The sequence below is a fragment of the Thamnophis elegans genome, chromosome 12, assembly GCF_009769535.1.
Source record: "Thamnophis elegans isolate rThaEle1 chromosome 12, rThaEle1.pri, whole genome shotgun sequence".
NCBI lineage: Eukaryota > Metazoa > Chordata > Lepidosauria > Squamata > Colubridae > Thamnophis > Thamnophis elegans.
In genome coordinates this window covers 43,951,870-43,970,931 of record NC_045552.1, presented here as the reverse complement: position 1 = coordinate 43,970,931, position 19,062 = coordinate 43,951,870, and the positions used below count along the sequence as shown (strand labels likewise).

General features: G+C 42.4%; 1 protein-coding gene across 1 annotated transcript in view; it reads right to left on the bottom strand.

The window, feature by feature from the left end:
- The window catches only part of LOC116516131 (sodium/hydrogen exchanger 2-like), a 36,665-nt gene extending 22,600 nt beyond the window's left edge, over window positions 1–14,065 (bottom strand). Inside the window, 5 exon segments of the mRNA XM_032228536.1 lie at window positions 5,228–5,424; window positions 7,070–7,287; window positions 9,331–9,581; window positions 10,987–11,450; window positions 13,888–14,065. Coding sequence (XP_032084427.1) covers window positions 5,228–5,424; window positions 7,070–7,287; window positions 9,331–9,581; window positions 10,987–11,450; window positions 13,888–14,065 — 1,308 coding nt within the window.
- Window positions 14,066–19,062: the final 4,997 nt, after the last annotated feature.

The window sequence follows — 19,062 nt, the reverse complement described above, 5'->3', positions numbered from 1 at the left end:
GGTATTAGTACCTCCCTTGATCTTGATTGTATCCTTCTATTAATGCAACTTAGGATTGCATTGGCTTTTTTTGCTCACTGCTAGCTCCTATTTAGCTGGTTTTCCACTAACTCCAAGATCCCTCTCACTATTACTGCTATTAAGCCTGGTTTCACCCAGTCTATATGTGTTAGAAACCTTCCCCAAACATCTAGTTTCTGTCTGCATCCTCCATGCCTTTCTCTCAGCCCCAAAACAGCCCTGGGATGACAATGACCCTAGAGATGTCCTTATCCTTTGAAGGCCAAAGTGCACTTTGACCATTTTGAGAACATGCCATGCCCACTCATCTAAAATATCTTTCATAAGGATGTGATCAGTTGCAAAACATCCATATAAAGAATAGAGTGGCGATATTGCTTCCAATATTCTCCACTATTTCAACGTCATTTTTAATTATTATTTTTTTATGAGCAGGTAGTTGTCAGGCACGAAAGATGAGGTCCACCCATGAAGGTCCAATTAAACTGATTTATTGCTATTCATGCCTGTGCAAGGGAATCTTCTCAACTAACAGTTAGCACCTGCTAGAGCTGGATAAGGGTCAACAGAATTCAAGATGGTTGGACTTGTTTCACTTATTTTGAGCCGTGATGGTGCAGTGGTTAGAGTGCAGTACTGCAGGCTCCTTCTGCTGACTGCCGGCTGCCTGCAATTTGGCAGATCGAATCTCACCAGGCTCAAGGTTGACTCAGCCTTCCATCCTTCAGAGGTGGGTCAAATGAGGACCCAGATCAGTGGTGGGTTCCTACCGGTTTGGACAGGTTTGGCCAAACCGTTAGTGGTTTGGTGGTCTGGGTTGCTGGAACTGGTAGTGACCCAGGCCTGCCACGCCTCTGATCTGGTTCTCCATCTTGTTTTTCAGTTCTGCACATGAGCAGAACATTTTTTATTGTACTGCGCATGTGCTCGCAGCGTGCATCAAGCATATATATGCACCAGTGGTGGGATTCAAGTGATTTAACAACCCGTTCTCTGCCCTAATGATTTCTTCCAACAACCAGTTTGCCAAACTGCTCAGAAAGTTAACAACCGGTTCTCCCGGAGTGGTGCGAACTGGCTGAATCCCATCACTGATACACACCCATGAGTGAACTAGCAGTAGTGGCTGCTGGAACCCACCCCTAACTCAGATGGTTGGGGGCAAAAGGCTGACTCTGTAAACCACTTAGAGAGGGGTGTAAAGTACTGTGAAGCAGTTTATAAGTCTGAATGCTATTTCCATTGCTATTGCCTTTCCTTCCTTCCTTCCTTCCTTCCTCCCTCCCTCCCTCCCTCTCTCCATCCATCCATTCATCCTTCCCTCCCTTCCTTCCTTCCCAGTGATTAGAATGCTTTATTTTTGGCTAATTCTGCCCACTGCCAGGAGTTTGATTCTCACTGGCTCAAGCTTGACTCAGCCTTCCATCCTTCTGAGGTTGGTAACCCAGATTGTTGGGGACAAGATGCTGACACTGTAAACTGCTTAGGGAGGGCTGTAAAGCATTGTGAAGCGGTATATAAGTCGAAGTGCTACAGCAGTGGTAGTCAACCTGGTCCCTACTGCCCACTAGTGGGCGTTCCAGCTTTCATGGTGGGTGGTACAGGTTTTGTCCGATACTGAAGCACTTTCCTTTTTCAATTTTAATTGACTTCCCTACTTTATAAATCACCATTACTGTGGAACCGGTGGGCGGTTAGAAAATTTTACTACTAACAGAGATACAAAAGTGGGCGGTAGGTATAAAAAGGTTGATTACCCCTGTGCTACAGAATTGCTATTGCTTGTGACTATGTAAAGATTCTAGTTTGATTCCACTTTTAACTCCTCCTCCAAGTTCTGCCACTCCTTCCCCTACAGTAGGCCAGTTTCTGCAGAAAGCCCTTGGGTGAAGCCTCCCTCCACTGGTATTTTCTGAGCACCCCGTTGCTTCAAGAAAAATAATAGGCAGCATAAATACAATGCTGAAGGTTAAAACTTTGCACTGCAGCTACCCAGCTTCCCATTTAGCTGTATGTGAAGCAATTATTATTTGCTTGCACATACATGCAAATCCAAAATATGGCTAGCTCAATCCCTCTTTCCATCTGAATCCTGAAGATAAATATTTCCCAACCTTTACGGCCAGTGAACTTCAGCACCCAGAATTCCCCAGCCAACGGGGAGATTCTGGGTGTTGAAGTCCAGACGTCTTCAAATGGCCAAAGTTGGGAAACAGTGCTATAGATCAAGACAGTCTCCCTCCATTTTATACAACATGTTTGCACATATTGCTGAATCTGTGACTAGCAGTCTGTGAGGCAATTCACTAATGGAAAGAAATTACCCAAGAATTACCCAGTTCCAGTAATAATGCTTGGCTGTTTCACTTCCCCAAATTTCATATTTTCACATTTCACAATTATTATGGGTTTTTTTTTTTATTTATCTTGGGGGAACCATTGTGAAGCGATAAGAAGGTTTTAACAGGGGAGGACCTCAGTCATCCCCCTGCAAATGCTAGCCAATCTTAATTTGCAATTCCATATCTCTTACTTCCTATGTTGCTTCTCTCTGAATGGCTGGCTAGGAATGGTGGGGGTTTTGCTCAGATATTCTGCAAGTTGCATGTTGATCCAGTTTTTTAAGAAAAAACATCAATTCATTGGCTACTGATTGTCTGTGCACACGTACTCCATTAAGATCTCTGAGAGATTATATATCATAAAAAAGTGCAAGTAGAGCTGGGCGTGGAGCAGTGGTGGGTTTTCAAAAAATTTAGAACCTCATCTGTAGGTGTGGCCTGCTTTGTGGGAGTGGCTTGCTGGCCATGTGACCAGGTGGGAGTGGCTTGCCGGCCATGTGAGTGGGTGGGCATGGCCAACTTGTAAAATGTGGTGAAACTCACTCAACAACGCTCTTGCTTAGCAACCAAAATGTTGGCTCAGGAACTCTGGCATTTGAAGCATGCAAATCTTAAAGCTGTCAAGTTACAAGACCCTTGCATCTCTAACCTTTTAGAAAAAAACCCCAGGGGTGTTCAAACTTGACAACTTTAAGACTTGTGGACTTCAACTCCCAGAATTCCTCTTCCAGTCATGTTGGCTCAGGAGCTCTGGCATTGAAGTGTGCAAGTCTTAAAGCTGTCAAGTTACAAGACCCTTACACCCCTAACCCTTTAAAAAAAACAGGGGTGTTCAAATGTGACAGCTTTAAGACTTGTGGACTTCAACTCCCAGAATTCCTCCTCCAGTCATGTTGGCTCAGGAGCTCTGGCATTGAAGTGTGCAAGTCTTAAAGCTGTCAAGTTACAAGACCCTTGCACCCCTAACCCTTTAGAAAAAAAAACCCAGGGGTGTTCAAACTTGACAGCTTTAAAACTTGTGGACTTCAACTCCCAGAATTCCTCCTCTCGCCCTTCATCTTGATGATGTGCGGATGGGTGGGGGGGAGGGAGCTGGGACCGGTTCTAAACGGCACTGTTCTATTGAAGAGGTTAGAACTGGGAGGAACCCACCCTGGCGTGGAGTTAAGAATGTCATCAGTTTAGAATCATTACGTTGCCACAAATGGTCTAAGTCAAAGCCCTCATAATCCCATTGACCATTATCCAGCACCAATTTAGTACTGATCTATCTCTAACTAGATTCTTGTGTATAAAGTTAAGCAATAAATCTTCAACTGTAACTTAATGCATTCAGTTTTGGTTGCCATGATCTAAAAAGATGGTGAAACTCTAGAAAGAGTGCAGAGAAGAGCAACAAAAATGATTATGAAAACATATGAAGAACAGTTGCAGGAACTGGACATGATTAGTTTAATGAAAAGAAGGACCAGAGGAGACATGATAGAAGTGTTCCGGTATGTCGGGGGCTGCTACAAAGAAGAGGGAGTCAAGCTATTCTCCAAAGCACCAAAGGTAGAACAAGTAGCAATGGGTGGAAACTAATCAAGGAGAGAAGCAACTTAGAACTAAGGTGAAATTTCCAGACAGTTGGACAGGTGGCGCAGTGGTTAGAGTGCAGTACTGCAGGCTACTTCAGCTGACTGCTAGTTCGGCAGTTTGGCTGTTCAAATCTCACCAGCTCAGGGTTGACTCAGCCTTCCATCCTTCCGAGGTGGGTAAAATGAGAACCCGGATTGTTGTTGTGGGCAATATGCTGACTCTGTAAACCACTTAGTGAGGGCTGAAAGCCCTATGAAGCGGTATATAAGTCTAACTGCTATTGCTATTAATCAGTGGAACAGGAATTGTAAATGCTCCAACACTGGAAGTTTTTAAGAAGAGATCAGATAACCATTCTTCTGAAGCAGTGGAGGGTTTCCTGCCTAAGCAGAGAGTTGGATAGAAGACTTCCCAAGTTCCTTCCAACTCTATTATTCTATTCTATTTGATTTACTCCTGATCTTTTGGACCTGACAATAGTTGGAGACTGAGATATTTCAGAATTTCCAAAGAACGTGGCTGCTGACCCATTTTAGATCAGAATTATAATCTCAGCTCATTGGTCAAAAATGAACATCAGAACAAATATTTAAGAATATGTTCCAGATCTCTCTCTCTCTCTCTCCTCCCTTTCTTTCTCTCTCTCTCTCTCTCTCTCTCTCTCTCTCTCTCTCTCTCTCTCTTTCTCTGTCACTCTGTGTGTGTCTTTTTCTGTCTCTGTTTCTCTCTGTTTCTCTCTGTTTCTCTTTCTCTCACTCTCTCTCTTTCTCTGTCTCTGTCTCTGTGTGTGTGTGTCTTTCTCTCTGTCTCTCTTTCTGTTTCTCTCTCTCTCTTCTCTCTGTCTCTGTCCCTCTCTCTCCCTCCCTCTCTTTGTCTCTCTCTCTCTTTCTCTCTCTCTTTCTTTCCCTCTCTCTTTCTCTGTCTGTGTGTGTGTGTTTTTCTGTCTCTGTTTCTCTCTGTTTTTCTCTCTGTGCTTCTCTTTTTCTCTCTCTCTTTCTCTCTCTCTTTCTCTGTCTCTCTCTCTCTCTGTGTGTGTGTGTCTTTCTCTCTGTCTCTGTTTCTCTCTCTGTTTCTCTCTCTTTCTCTGTCTCTCTCTTTCTCTGTCTGTCTGTCTCTCTCTCTCTCTTTCTCTCTTTGTCTGTCTCTCTCTTTCTTTCTCTGTCTCTCTCTTTCTCTGTCTGTCTCTCTCTCTGTTTCTCTGTCTCTCTCTTTCTCTGTGTGTGTGCGTGCATGCCAATGGGTAAAAGAATTCTTCCCACCGGACCCAAAATATGCTTGAATACCTGTACAAAGACAGTAAAGAAGATGACAACTGTGGTTGCCGCAGTGAAGAGCTTCTTCCTCTGGAAATCAGGGAGCAAAACCACCAAGGAGAAGCAGATGGCCCCTCTAAGGCCACCATAGGCAATAATGAACTGGTCCTTGCGGGTAACTGCATTGATGTGCAACCGGTTGATGATGAAGGTGAGCACCAGAACACCTAAAAGAGACGAAGCAAGGCAATCGGTTTTTAAAAGGGTAGGAAAACCAAGGATCGCCCATTAAGACCATCAAACTCCTGTAAGAGTTGCCACAAACCCTGTTTCCATTAAGATATCAAGGTTCTGAGCCCAAGCAAACCAGAACTCAGAGACTCAGATCTCTCTCAAAGAACTTCTTTATTGGACACATCATATCGGCACGGTTACATGTAAAACCAACTCTGGATATTTCCCATGGTTTCTATATAGTTAATATAGCAAACGATTCCCTCCCCAGGTGTCACAGGTCACCTTGTCCAATTAGGTACATTGGCAGGCTCCTTAGGCAGTTCCACTCCTCATCCGACACCTATGGGGATGACCTTGCTTCCCATGAGATTTCACAGATTAACAGAGTTGGAAGGGACCTTGTAGGTCATCTAGTCCAACCCCACACCCAAGCAGGGGACCTTGCACCATTTCTGACAAATGGCCGTCCAACCTCTTCTTGGAAGCCTCCAGCGATGAAGCTCCCACAATTTCTGAAGGCAACTTCAGAACAGGCAACTGTGTTCCACTGGAGATAGATCGGTGTTGTGTCTGGCAGTGCATTCCATCTGCCTCCCCCTTGCTCCCCCCCATACCACGTGGCAACTGAGAACCAACAAAATGGCTTCTTCCAGGTTGAGTTTAAGGGTCTTGAAGAGTGTTGAATGATAGAAGTGCCCAGCATGCTAGGCTGGGCTTATGTGAGATTAGTTTATAGTTCAGCATGATGGGCAATCCTAGCCCTTGTGTTAGCATGTGGTGTGAATCGGGCCCTCATGTCACATAAATGATGTAATAGGAGCAGAGCAACTGATTTTTGTTGATCTGGGTTTAGGACTTGAGTTCACTGTATAAACCTCATCAGAGCTGAGCTCAGTGCATATAAGATTTTGCCTGTATTAGTTGATGGTGGTGGGAGGAGGAGAAGGAGGGGGAGGGGGAGGAGGAGGAGGAGGAGGAGGAGGAGGAGGAGGAGGAGGAGGAGGAGTGGTAGTGGTAGTGGTAGGGTAGGGGTAGGAGAAGAGGAAGAGGAAGAGGGAGAGGGAGAAGAAGAAGAAGAAGAAGAAGAAGAAGAAGAAGAAGAAGAAGAAGAAGAAGAAGAAGAAGAAGAAGAAGAAGAAGAAGAAGAAGAAGAAGAAGAAGGGAAACCAAGGAAAAATAAAGGACCATGTATGCATGTATTTGCCAATATGTATGCATGCATGTATTTTAACTTCTTCCCCATTTTTCCCAGGTCTATCCCTCTCTTGCTAAAACTATAATCTCTCAATTGCTCCATAGTCCTTCCTAGCCAGCATTGGACACCCCCCCTGCCCTCCCTCCGCTCCCCAAAAGCTGTACTTGGAGCTCTACTCAATGTTCCTGCCAATTTGTAACTTCAAACACCACAGAGGGGGGGAAATTAAATCCACGAGGAGTACCGTATTTCATTGAATTGAAACTTGATGTTAATTCAATTTAATCGCAGACCAAATTCAGTTCTTCCTCCTGGCACCACGCCTTGCCTCTCCACATCCTCTCTGCCTGCCACTTCAAAGCAAATATGGTTCTCCCCCAACCACCCATCAGAGGATAATTTGCCCATCCTTGAAGCAGATCGTTTTCCCTCCTCCTTACCCAGTGCTCTCCAAAGGAGACAGAAAATGAGGGTGAAGAAAATGTAGGGCCAATTCCACTCGTGATTGTCCCCAACAGTGGAGACACCAAGAAAGATGAAGATGAGGGTGTCACTCACACTGCTCCACATCTTCATGAAGTATTTAATCGTTGTGTGGGACTTGAGGGAGATGTTAGCTTCCACATAACGCTTCATGCCCAAGGCACAAGATATGATTCTGAGGAGAGGGGAAAGAAACAATTTAATACTTTTCCATTCAATCCTTTTCCATTCAGTTGGGGCATAGCCAACTTATCGGAGCAGGATAGGAAAATGAAAAGTTGAACCAAATAAAAATTCTCAACTTCCAAAGATAGTTGCTTCTCACCTGCAGTAATGTGAAAATACCAAAACAAGGATTGGAAGCAACTTGGGTGTTTACAATACAATACAATAGCAGAGTTGGAAGGGACCTTGGAGGTCTTCTAGTCCAACCCCATGCCTAGGCAGGAAACCCTACACCACTTCAGACAAATGGTTATCCAACATCTTCTTAAAGACTTCCAGTGTTGGGGCATTCACAACTTCTAGAGGCAAGTTATTCCACTGATTAATTGTTCTCATTGTCAGGAAATTTCTCCTCATTTCTAAGTTGCTTCTCCCCTTGATTAGTTTCCATCAATTGCTACTTGTCCTGCCCTCAGGTTCTTTGGAGAGTAAATTGACCCCCTTTTCTTTGTGGCAACCCCTGAGATATTGGAACACTGCTATCATGTCTCCCCTAGTCCTTCTTTTCATCAAATTAGACATATCCAGTTCCAGCAACCATTCTTTACATGTTTTAGCCTCCAGTCCCCTAATCATCTTGGTTGCTCTTCTCTGCACTCTTTGTAAAATCCTCCACATCTTTTTTACATCGTGGCGACCAAAACTGGATGCAGGATTCCAAGTGTGGCCTTACCAAGGCATTATAAAGTGGAATTAAGACTTCATGTGATCTCGATTCTATCCCTCTGTTTATGCAGCCTAGAACTGTGTTGGCTTGAATGTTTGAACCTTTTGTGGCTGGGAAATCTTGGGCCATGGGACAGGCATCCCAATTTTTTTTCCAACACATAAGTGTCCAAAATCTGACAAGATACCAGCAATCTCAGTTGTTTCATAAAACTCTTAAGTTAGTTTGCGGTCATTGAGTACAATCTCAATGCAAGGAGGAAAAGCTCTCTCTCTCTCTCTCTCTCTCTCTCTCTCTCTCTCTCTCTCTCTCTCTCTCTCTCTCTCTCTCTCTCTCTCAACATCTCTGTGGATGGATGGTGGTTCTATCACTTCTGTTTCTTCAAGTTTCTTCTGACATTCAGTCAGAACCTGTCTCACTGTAACTTTAATCCATTACTAGCTGATAACCTGGAGTTGCCCAGGTATTTATTTATCCTAATCCTATATTAGACAGGAAAAGCCCTGATGTTGTTGAAAATGTCTGGACCAAACATAATTTCTAATGTTGGATTTTCCTCCTTACCAGAGGGAGCCCCCTTGTGGAGGGCTGTGAAGCCACTACCATGGCAACTCCACTGCGCTGTACAGTAGAAGCCATTTTACAGCAGTACAGTAGAAGCCATTTTAAGGCACAACAGGCTGTATCTTAATAGAACACACACCCTAAGGGGCGTTAGGGGTATTTTAGCCACCCACCCCCACCCCCCACGGTATTTTATTCCAGAGAGTAAGTCATCTCTGTACCAAGTTTAGTTGAAATTGTCTGAGGCGTTCCATAGTTATGCTGGAACACACACACAGCAAGACAGACAGACAGACAAATGGATATTTCACAGATGCCATTTGGTAAGTATGGTCATCAGGGGCTGTTAGGAAGACCAGTGAAAGGAATGCAGTAGAAAGTCTAAAGCCATTGGAAAGGAACTCTTTAAAAAAATCAACAACTCTCTCTGTAGGGGGAAGAAAATTTGGGAGGAAACTATCCCTAAAATTTAAGGCAGTGGGTGAGTTCAAAACACAGCTGAATCACTGGAAACTGAAAGCAAGTTCTCACACTTCTGAGTTCTGTGTTTCTAGTTTTTTTTTAAAAAAAAACTGATGAGAACTGCATTCTATCTATTTATTATCACTTCCTAAAACTTGTTTTTGTCCCTATTTTTTTTTCCAAAATGTGTTGAGGCTCAGACCTTAATGGCTACCACGATGGTGCTGAAACTTTCAAACTAAGATTCATTCTGGTCAATACTGAATTTCGGAAGCCATTTTCAGCTTCCATTTTACTTACGCCACAATGCCAGAGAGATGGAACATTTCTGCAGTGAGATAGGATAAGTAGCTGTAGAGGAAGACGAAAAGAGGTTCAATCACCAAGATATTTTTGGTAAAGCGAGTGGTGAAGGCTGCAGTCACAGCGTAGAGAAGGCCTACCAAAAGCCCACCGATGCCAACTACAAAAAACTTCCCAATGCCCACAAACACATCTACAGTTCTGATGGTTGGCATTTCACAGAAGGAGCGGAACAGCCTGTAAAGCACCTGAAACGAAAACGGAAGTGATGCTGTTTTTCCCAAGAAAAATAAAATGCCAGAATATCCCTTCCAGATTTCTCCAAAGTTATCTTCCTTGGAGAAATGGGCTCTTGTTTTCTACCTTATTTTTAGGATATATGAAAAGACCTTTTAAGTTTTTTCTAGCCTAGGGGTTTTTTGTTTTGTTTTGTTTGTTTTTGCATAATTTATTGTTGCAAAGTAGTGGAAGTATGCTTGCCATTCTTTTTATTATATATTTCTAAATCTTTATGGAGGCCCACACCTTCCAATCAGAGAAAGTCCCATGAAAAAAATCCTGGGATCTAATGCCAGTCTGAGAAGCCAAAGAGATGTGAAGGAGAAGAAGAAATAGGTCAGATAAATATCCATTTCTAAATAAATATCCACTCCTAAATAAATATCCACTTCTCTTCCTGTAAAGCAGGGTTTCTGAAACTGGGCGTGTTTGTTCTGAATTAGGCTTCCCAAGAGCATGAAGCAAACTCCTTGTCCCGACAAAAACCCCTTTTATTAATTTGCTGTGAATTCTGCTCATTCACATCCAGCAAAGTCTTTCAAGGGAGGATTTAGGGTCACAGACCTTATCTGGCTTGGAGAGCTGCCAGGCCAATATCTGCAAAACTTGGCAAGGAGTCTCGGAGAGTCACGAACCAATGAAGTGAACTAATTGTCTCCTGCAAACTCCACTCCCCTTTCACTCTTCTTTGATTTCCTCTGAGAGGGGCCATTCATCGTCCACCTGTGGCCTTACTCTCAAGTCGACCCCTGTTCTTTAGCTGTTCCCTTCGTCTGGCAACTCTGCGCATGCGCACACTGGGAACAGGCTCCAGCTGTTCATCTGCCTCACTGATGTCTAACTTGGAAGGTAGCTGATAACTGGCATACACGTCTGGCCCAGGGGTGGGTTTCACAGTTGCTTGTTAATTTTTCAGTGCATGTGCATAACATTATAAAACGAGTAAAAAATATGCTAGCAATGGCATGGGTGACCTGGGAACCGGTTCGGGGGCGTGGCCAGCCAGCCGTCCTTATCAGTTCGGCAACCCAGTCCTAATGTCCACTACCAGTTTGCCCAAACCGGTGTGAACCTGTAGCAAACCACCTCTGCTCTGGCCCCCTCTCTGCCTCCAACACTGAGCCCTCTTCAGAGCCTTCCCCAGACTCCAGGACTGGCCCATCTTCCTCCCCAACCTCCTCACTGTCCGAATCTGCTGCCAGCTCCCCTTGCCACTGGCAGGACGCAACAACCTTCAAGACACCTGGACTTCAACACCAAGACTTCCTCCAGCCAGCATGCAAAAGGCTGATTTAAGGAAAAGATCATCTTATGTTGAAGCCTTTGAGATAAATACTTTGACATGCACTTGAACCCTAATAGTTCAATACTTACAACACTCACAGCATCGTTGAGCAGAGATTCCCCAAATACCAAAATGTGAAGCTTTTGATTGACATGGATCTCCTCAAAGACTGAAAGAACAGCAACTGGATCAACAGCAGCAATCAAGCTACTGAATAAGAGGTTATGAAGCAAGGAGATATCCCCCAGCTGGAAGGCATCTGCTTGACATATCAGGTAAAGAGAAAATCCGATGCCAAAGACGTTCCAGATTGTGCCCACCACGGCATACAAGAGGATGGTTCCAATGTTCCCAAAAAAAGGGCGGCTTGGCATGAAATAGCCTGCATCCAGGACAATGGGGGGCAGGAGATAGAAGAAGAAGATATCACTGTCCATAACGGGAGGTGACTTGTCATTCAAGCCAAAGATTATGCCTCCCATGATAAGGCCAACCACGATCAGTAGGCAGCTTTCAGGGACAACGGATGGTAGCTTTTCAAACAAATGGAAACCTGACAAAGATAAGAGGACATTATTGAGAAAAACCCAAGACTCCCAACATAATTTAGTTTCATTGTTTGACGGATACTTGAACCGGCTGCATTCCAACTGTAGTGTGAGTGGAAGGCTAAGGTAAAGGTGAAGATTCCCCTTGCACATATGTGCTAGTCGTTCCCGATACTAGGGGGTGGTGCTCATCTCTGTTTCAAAGCCAAAGAGCCAGCACTGTCCAAAGATGTCTCCATGGTCATGTGGCCGGCATGACTAAATGCCAAAGGCGCTGTGACCTTCCCACCAAGGATGGTCCCTATTTTTCTACTTGCATTTTTACCTGGTTTCGAACTGCTAGTTTGGCAGAAGCTGGGACAAGTAACAGGAGCTCACTCCATTACGCGGTGCTAGGGATTTGAACCACCAAACTGCCAACCTTCCGATTGACAAGGTCAGCATCTTAGCCATTGAGCCAAGGCTAGGGAATCCTAAATTTGATTTTTTTTTTCTCAAGTTATGTGTGAATTCATTCAGAGGACCCAGCTGGAGAAAGCTGGTTTTAAAACACAGTGGTCATTCAAAAGCATTTGGGGCTCTTTTCTAAGAAAAGCCAAATTCACTAGGTCAGTCTTAAAATTTTGAAATTAGCTAAGTGAGAAACAATTTGGAAGCTTAGAAATCAAAGTTGCATAATTCTGTGCAATTCTGTACATTTCCCTAATCTTACGCAAATCACAGGATTTCTAGAAAATATTTTTAACGTAACAAATGTTTTTGTTTCTAGCCAAAAAATTTTTAACACATTAACAGAGTTGGAAAGTATCTTGTAGGTCATCCAGTCCAACCCCTCGCCCAAGCAGACCCTACACCATTTCTGACAGATGTCACTCTAGTCTCTTCTTGAAAGCTTCCAGTGATGAAACTCCTGCAAGCCGTTCCATTGGTTGACTGCTCTCATTGTCAGAAAAGCTATCCTTATTTCCAGATTGAATCTCTCCTTGTTCAGTTTCCATCCATTGTTCCTTGTCTGGCCTTTGGGTGCCTTGGAAAAAGGTTGACCCCCTCCTCTCTGTGGCAGCCCCTCAAATATTGGAAGGCTGCTATCATGTCTCCCTTAGTCCTTCTCTTCACTAGACTAGCCATGCCCAGTTCCTGCAACCGTTCAGTGTATGTTTTTGTCTCCAGTCCCCTAATCATCCTGGTGGTTTTTCTCTGTCCTCTTTCTAGAGTCTCAACATCTTTTTATAGTGGGGTGACCAAAACCAGTAGCCTCCCACTGTCCAGTGCGATCCCACAGAGTTGGCCTCCTCAGGGTGCCAGACAGTGTCGGCTAGCGACCCCCAGGGGGAGACCCTTCCCTGTGGGAGCGCCTTCCCTCTGGAATGAGCTGCCCCCGGAGCTTCGCATAATCCCCGACCTCTGGGCCTTCCGACGCACCCTAAAAAGTTGGCTTTTCCAGCAAGCCGGTCTTCTGATTGATAAGTTTTGCATCTGATTAGCATCTGGCCTGATTAGAATAAAATACAGGATTAATTTAGTTGTTAATTTTAATTTAATTTTTAAAATTTTATTGTAAATATCAATTGGGGGTTTTTTGGGATACTTTATTTAATGTCCCTTTTAATTTTTGTAACATGTGTTTTCTTTTATGTTGTACGCCGCCCTGAGTCCTTGGGAGACGGGCGGCATATAAATCCAATAAACCTCAACCTCAATACTCTAGGGGTGGTCTTACTAAGGCTTTATTTTGAAAATCCACTGTCACAAATATTACTAAGTTCTTTAAAAAATGTAATACATAACCAACAAATGGAGAACAATAATATTTATTTTACATTCACCTGTAGAATCTTGATGTAAGACAAAGTTCCTGAATTTTCAGCAGTCGTAAAAACGGTATAATATATCTGTGCAAACCGTTGTACCCAAATAATGCAATACAACTCAAAGAATTGTTGCAAAGATATAGAGTTATATACTTTCCTATATATGTGCATAAATGTTTGTTAAATATGGTGCTTTTTGCGGACATTGACTGCAGAAGCTCTCTACGTGATAATATCTTTCCTGGAACACACAATGTGATACTCCAGAAGAAGGCAGCATCAGTGAAAATTTCTCACAAATGTTACAACAACTGTAAATTTTAGTCTCACAAATTTCACAAACTGTACATCAGCTCTTTAAGCTACACCAATATTTTTTCTTCAGTCCTCAAAAATAATTTTCTAAGCTTATTAATATACATAATGAATAATACCGAAATAAATACAGGTGGGTCCTCAGCATATGACCACAGTTGAATCCAAATTTTCATTACTGAGCAAGGCAGTCATTAAATGAGTTTTGTCCCATTTTATGACTTTTTTGCCCTAGTTGTTACTGTCCTGTCCTGTAGTTGGACTGCCTCCCAAAAATCTCTGTTTAGAAATCACTCTTTGCATTTCAGAAACATACCTATTTTGGCCAAGGAAGCCAACAAGATCCACAACGTAATCTCAAAGGGAACCTGGACATGCTGATAATCGAAGAAGCCTGCAGCATCTTTGGATTCATTTGTCCAATTGGTCTCCCAGTTTGTTTCACCCAGAGACTCCAGAACTGTAGTGTTCTGGAAACTGGCAGTCCTTGGCATTGAGGAGAAGAAGAAGAAAGACCCTAGAAGACAGAATCTGGGAGCAACCATCTCACTTAGGATGAATCCCATCTCCTTCCACCTGCCGTCGTTCCGTCTGCCTAGGGAAAATCAACGCTGGCAGATTATCTTCTCACCAAGCATGGATGTCCCTGCTTGCATGTTTCCCTTTAGGCTGTTCCAAGTTGACTATATCCTCTACTGTCCTCTGAATTACATAAATGGAGCTGCAGTACTGGACAGGGCGAAACAGAGAGTTGCCTCAAGGCCAGAAACACGCAACTCCCAATTAAAATAAGATTTACACGATGCAGCCTATGGTTAATTAAACAGAATTGGGAGTGACTCTGTTCAAAGGAGATTTCAGTTGTAGGAAACTGGAACTGCAGTCCTCAAGTGAGATAAATACGAGATTTATTCAGAAAAGGCCCAACATGAGGATGTCACTCTTGGCTCTCGCAGAATTAGGACTGACGGGTTTGCAGATCTGAATGTTACAGACTTTGGTAATGAAAATCCTAGAGGAGAAAGCTGAAATTTTGAGGGGCTGCCACAGAGAGGAGGGAGGTCAAGCTGTTTTCCAAAGTATCTGAAGGCCAGACAAGGAACAATGGACGGAAACTGACCAAGGAGAGATTCAACCTGGAAATAAGGAAAAATTTTCTGACAGTGAGAACAATCAACCCATGGAACAGAAGTTGCCTTCGGAAGTTATGGGAGCTTCATCACTGGAAGATTTCAAGGAGACATTGGACTGCCATCTGTCAAAAATAGTGTAGGGTTTCCTGCTTGGGCAGGGGGTTGGATTAGATGACCTACAAGGTCCCTTCCAACTCTGTTAATCTGTTAAAAAAAAACTAGGCTTACTAATTGAACTCATCAGAACATCAACCAGGATCAAAGTCCTAAAACATGGGCAAAGTTCATGTCAATAAGTCCATAAATAAACCAGCTCCATTTTGGCTTCATCCATATTGGGTAAACTGGTTGTCTGAAGAAGTTTTGCTTCTTTCTGAAGAATTTCTGAAGATGTTCAGTTATATAGAGCATTGCTTGTGGTCTCTAATGTCTAAATCGTTAAGTGGGGCAGAAATACCTCTCAGTAGTGAATGAATTCTCCTCAAAGTCCTACCTCACGTCCTCCAACTAAGTTCCAATCATTTCAATTCTCCATTCCATGTTCAAACTCTTGTTTAGGGAATGTCATATTTGCTGGTCAGATTCAAGAGTCCCACCTCTAGCTGATGCGTTAATATTCACTTCTAGAGATTGATTTATTTCCCCCCTATCCATAAGAGAGGAAGAACAAACCTCTATCTATGCCATCATATCTGTATGGCCAGAATGTTGTATTATAGACCTCCTTCCTTCTATCCTTCCTTCCTTCCCTCCATCCTTCCTGCCTTTCTTCCCTTCCTTTCCCCAACCCTTCCTTGCTCTCCTTCTTTCCTTCACTCCTTCCTTCCCTTCCTTTCCCAACTCCGTCCTTCATTCCTTTCTTTTCCTTCCTTCCTTCTTTCCTTTTTTCCTTCTTTTCTTCCTCCCTTCCTGAAAAATCAAAGATATAAGTACAGATTAGGTGAGAGAAACAGTAACTGTGAGAGGGACCTTGGAGGCCTAGTAGATGACCACTTGAATGTGAGCCAACAGTGGGCATCAGCAGCCTAAAAAGCTAATGCAATCCTGGGTTGTATAAACAGAGGCATAGCATCAAGATCATGTGAAGTATTAGTGCCACTTTATAAATATGTTGTTTGTAAAACCCCAGGAAGATCACAGCTGGACTACTGCAACCAATTTTGCTCACCATACTACAAAGAAGATGTTGAGACCTTGGAAAAAGTTCAGAGAAGAGCAACTAAGACGATCAAAGGCCTGGAAACAAAATCATATGGAGAACGGCTGCAGGATTTGGGTTTGACTGGTCTAAAGAAAAGAAGAATTAGGGGTGACATGACAGCAGTATTCCAATATTTGAAGGGCTGCCACAAAGAAGAAGGGATCAAATTATTCTCCAAAGCACCAGAGGGTAGAACAAGAAACAATGGATGGAAACTAAGCAAAGAGAGAAGGAACCTGGAATTAAGGAGAAACTTCCTAACAGTGGGGATAATTAACCAATGGAACAGCTTGCCTCCAGAGTCCAGACGTTGTGGGTGCTCCATCACTGGAAGTTTTTAAGAAGAGTCTGAATAGCCAGTTTTCTGAGATAATATAGAATCTACTGCTTGAGCAGGGGGCTGGCGAGAAGACCTCCAAGGAGGTGGTGACCCTTTGAGAGCTGTATGCAATCAAATTTCATTTTAATGTATGGCAATTAGTATACATTTAAAGTGGCAATAAAATTATTCTACGTTCTTTCCAGCTCTGCTCTGATTCTGATTCATTGATTGATCCTGTCCATCCATCCTTTTTTCCTTCTCTCTCTCTCTCTTTCTCTTTCTTTCCTTTATTCCTCTCTTTCTTTTTTCCTTCCTTTCTCATTTCTCTTTCTGTTTTTTCCTTCCTTCCTTCTTTCTTTCTTTTTCTTTCTTTCTTTCCCCCTTCTTTCCTTCTTTCTCTTTCTTTCCTTTCTTTCTTTCTTTCTTCCTTCTCTTTCTTTTTCTTTCTTTCTTTTTCTCTTTCTTTCTTACCTTCACTCTTTTACTATCAATAACACAGCACATCTGGTGAGAGGCCACTTTCTCAAGCACAGCAGTGTTATAGGGAGATTCCAGATTAGGGTCTTTTTGAAAAACAGATGAAGGAAGTAAAACCAGCCAGAGCCTTGACCATTAGCGTAATGCAGAGAGGTGGGATAAAAAAATGTGCATACAGAGAGGGCTCCTGCAAGAGATTCCAGGCCTCTCACCCTATCGGCTTCCTCACTACAAAATGCTTTTTGTTAAACAAAGGCATTTCAGATGAACATAACTGTTGCTGACATCCCAGAATCAATCTTTATCTCCTCCAGCGATGCATTTTCATCCGGATCCTTGTTAAATCAATGACATGACGTGCATGTCACAAGAGAGGGAGAAAGACACGACGAGAAAGGTTGTGTTATGTTTTTTTTTAAAAAAAAAAAATGCAATCGATAAATAATGTAATCAAAAAAATAATGCAATCATTCGCTCTACGAGAGTTGGCCAAAAGCATAGAACAGAAATGCTGTAAACAAACAAGGAATGCTGTAAACAGCAGCCTGACATAAATTATCATTTAAAAAACACCACTTTTCTTCTGAGCAGCTTACATTTGCCTATTGACCAGGATAGGGAAAGGGAAATCACCCTCACAAAAGCTTCTGAAGACATTGACAGGTTAATATAAACCTGTAAGAATAATATAAGTAATAATGAACCATGCTTATATAATTTTTTTCTTCCTGCATTTTCAGGCAAATTTTCTCAAGGCGCCCTCCAGATTGCAAATCCCAAACTTTCAGGAGAAATATGGTGAGCTGAAGAAAACTTGGTGAAAGCAAAGCCAATGACTGTGGTGAAGAGCAAGGAACTGGTGAGTACACTGCTTCCTCAGAACCTCTCCACTTAAGGAGAGGATAGGAGATTGCCCACATGCGCTCCAGACAGCTGCTCCTCACAAAGCAACTGCAAGACTGCAGTTTTCTTTTCTTTCTCTTTTGATTTTTTTTAAAAAAAAATTGATTTTCTATTAATGACATTTGTTAGTGCTTAATAAACATTGTGTTGTCTGGGTATTTAGTTTGCTTATCAATATAGATCACATTCTTAATTTCCACCCCTTTTTTTCCAATCACTGATAAAATAGATCCCATGTTTGACAATATTCTGTGTCTTCTTTCTGCTTAATTTTCTTTTTTTTAATTTTTTTATTTTTAACATAAAAAAAATCTCATCCATTACATACAGCATGTTGTTTGGTTGCAAGCCTTTGTGCATCCATATTTTCAATTACGTATACAATCACAAAATTTCCGTCTGATATAACTAGGTACCTCACTTTCATTGTACATCATATATTCAATTACGGTTAATATTTCTTTCTTTTCAGCGAACCTAATTTCCTTGCATTTTTTATTTAATAAGAATATACCTTTATGTAATCACTTATCTCATTCTGATTATTTTTACAGTGTAAAAGAATTTACCAACTGTTTATGTTTATATATCGCTACTTTCAATTATGCATAATCCTGCCAATCATCCTTTCTGCTTAATTTTCAATGTCAGTCTATCCATTTCTGCACAGTTCTTTAAAGGACACTAAATTCACAAATCTCATTTTCTAATCACTTTCACAAATTGCCTATTCATAATCTCAAAGTTATACAATACAATACAATAGCAGAGTTGGAAGGGACCTTAGAAGTCTTCTAGTCCAGGCAGGAAACCCTATACCATTTCAGACAAATGGCTATCCAACAGCTTCTTAAAGACTTCCAGTGTTGGGGCATTCCCAACTTCTGGAGGCAACTTCTGTTCCACTGATTAATTGTTCTAAGTGTCAGGAAATTTCTCCTCAGTTCTAAATTGCTTCTCTCCTTGATTAGTTTCCACCCATTGCTTCTTGTCCTGCCCTCAGGTGCCTTGGAGAATAGTTTGACTCCCTCTTCTTTGTGGCAACCCCTGAGATATTGGAACACTGCTATCATGTCTCCCCTAGTCCTTCTTTCTATTAAGCTAGACATACACAGTTCCAGCAACCTTTCTTCATATGTTTTAGTCTCTAGTCCCCTAATCCTCTTTGTTGCTCTTCTTGAGTTGTACCGAAGGATGTTGAAAATTATTTATCGGATTTGTTTATGTTCAACTCAGGAGTTTTGTGACTTGCGTGCTTAGGATACTGGGCAAGAGGTCAGCAAGTCTGCGTTTGAGACCCGAGTGTTGCTCTAGGGTGGGATTGAGCTCCTGTCCTTTGCTCTAGCTCCTGCAAGGGACATGAATGGAGCCCTTCTTGATATATTCTTCATTTTTTTATTAAATTGTTTTTCTTTTTTCATTCTCTCTTTTTCTCTGCTTGTATTTAAAAGTCTT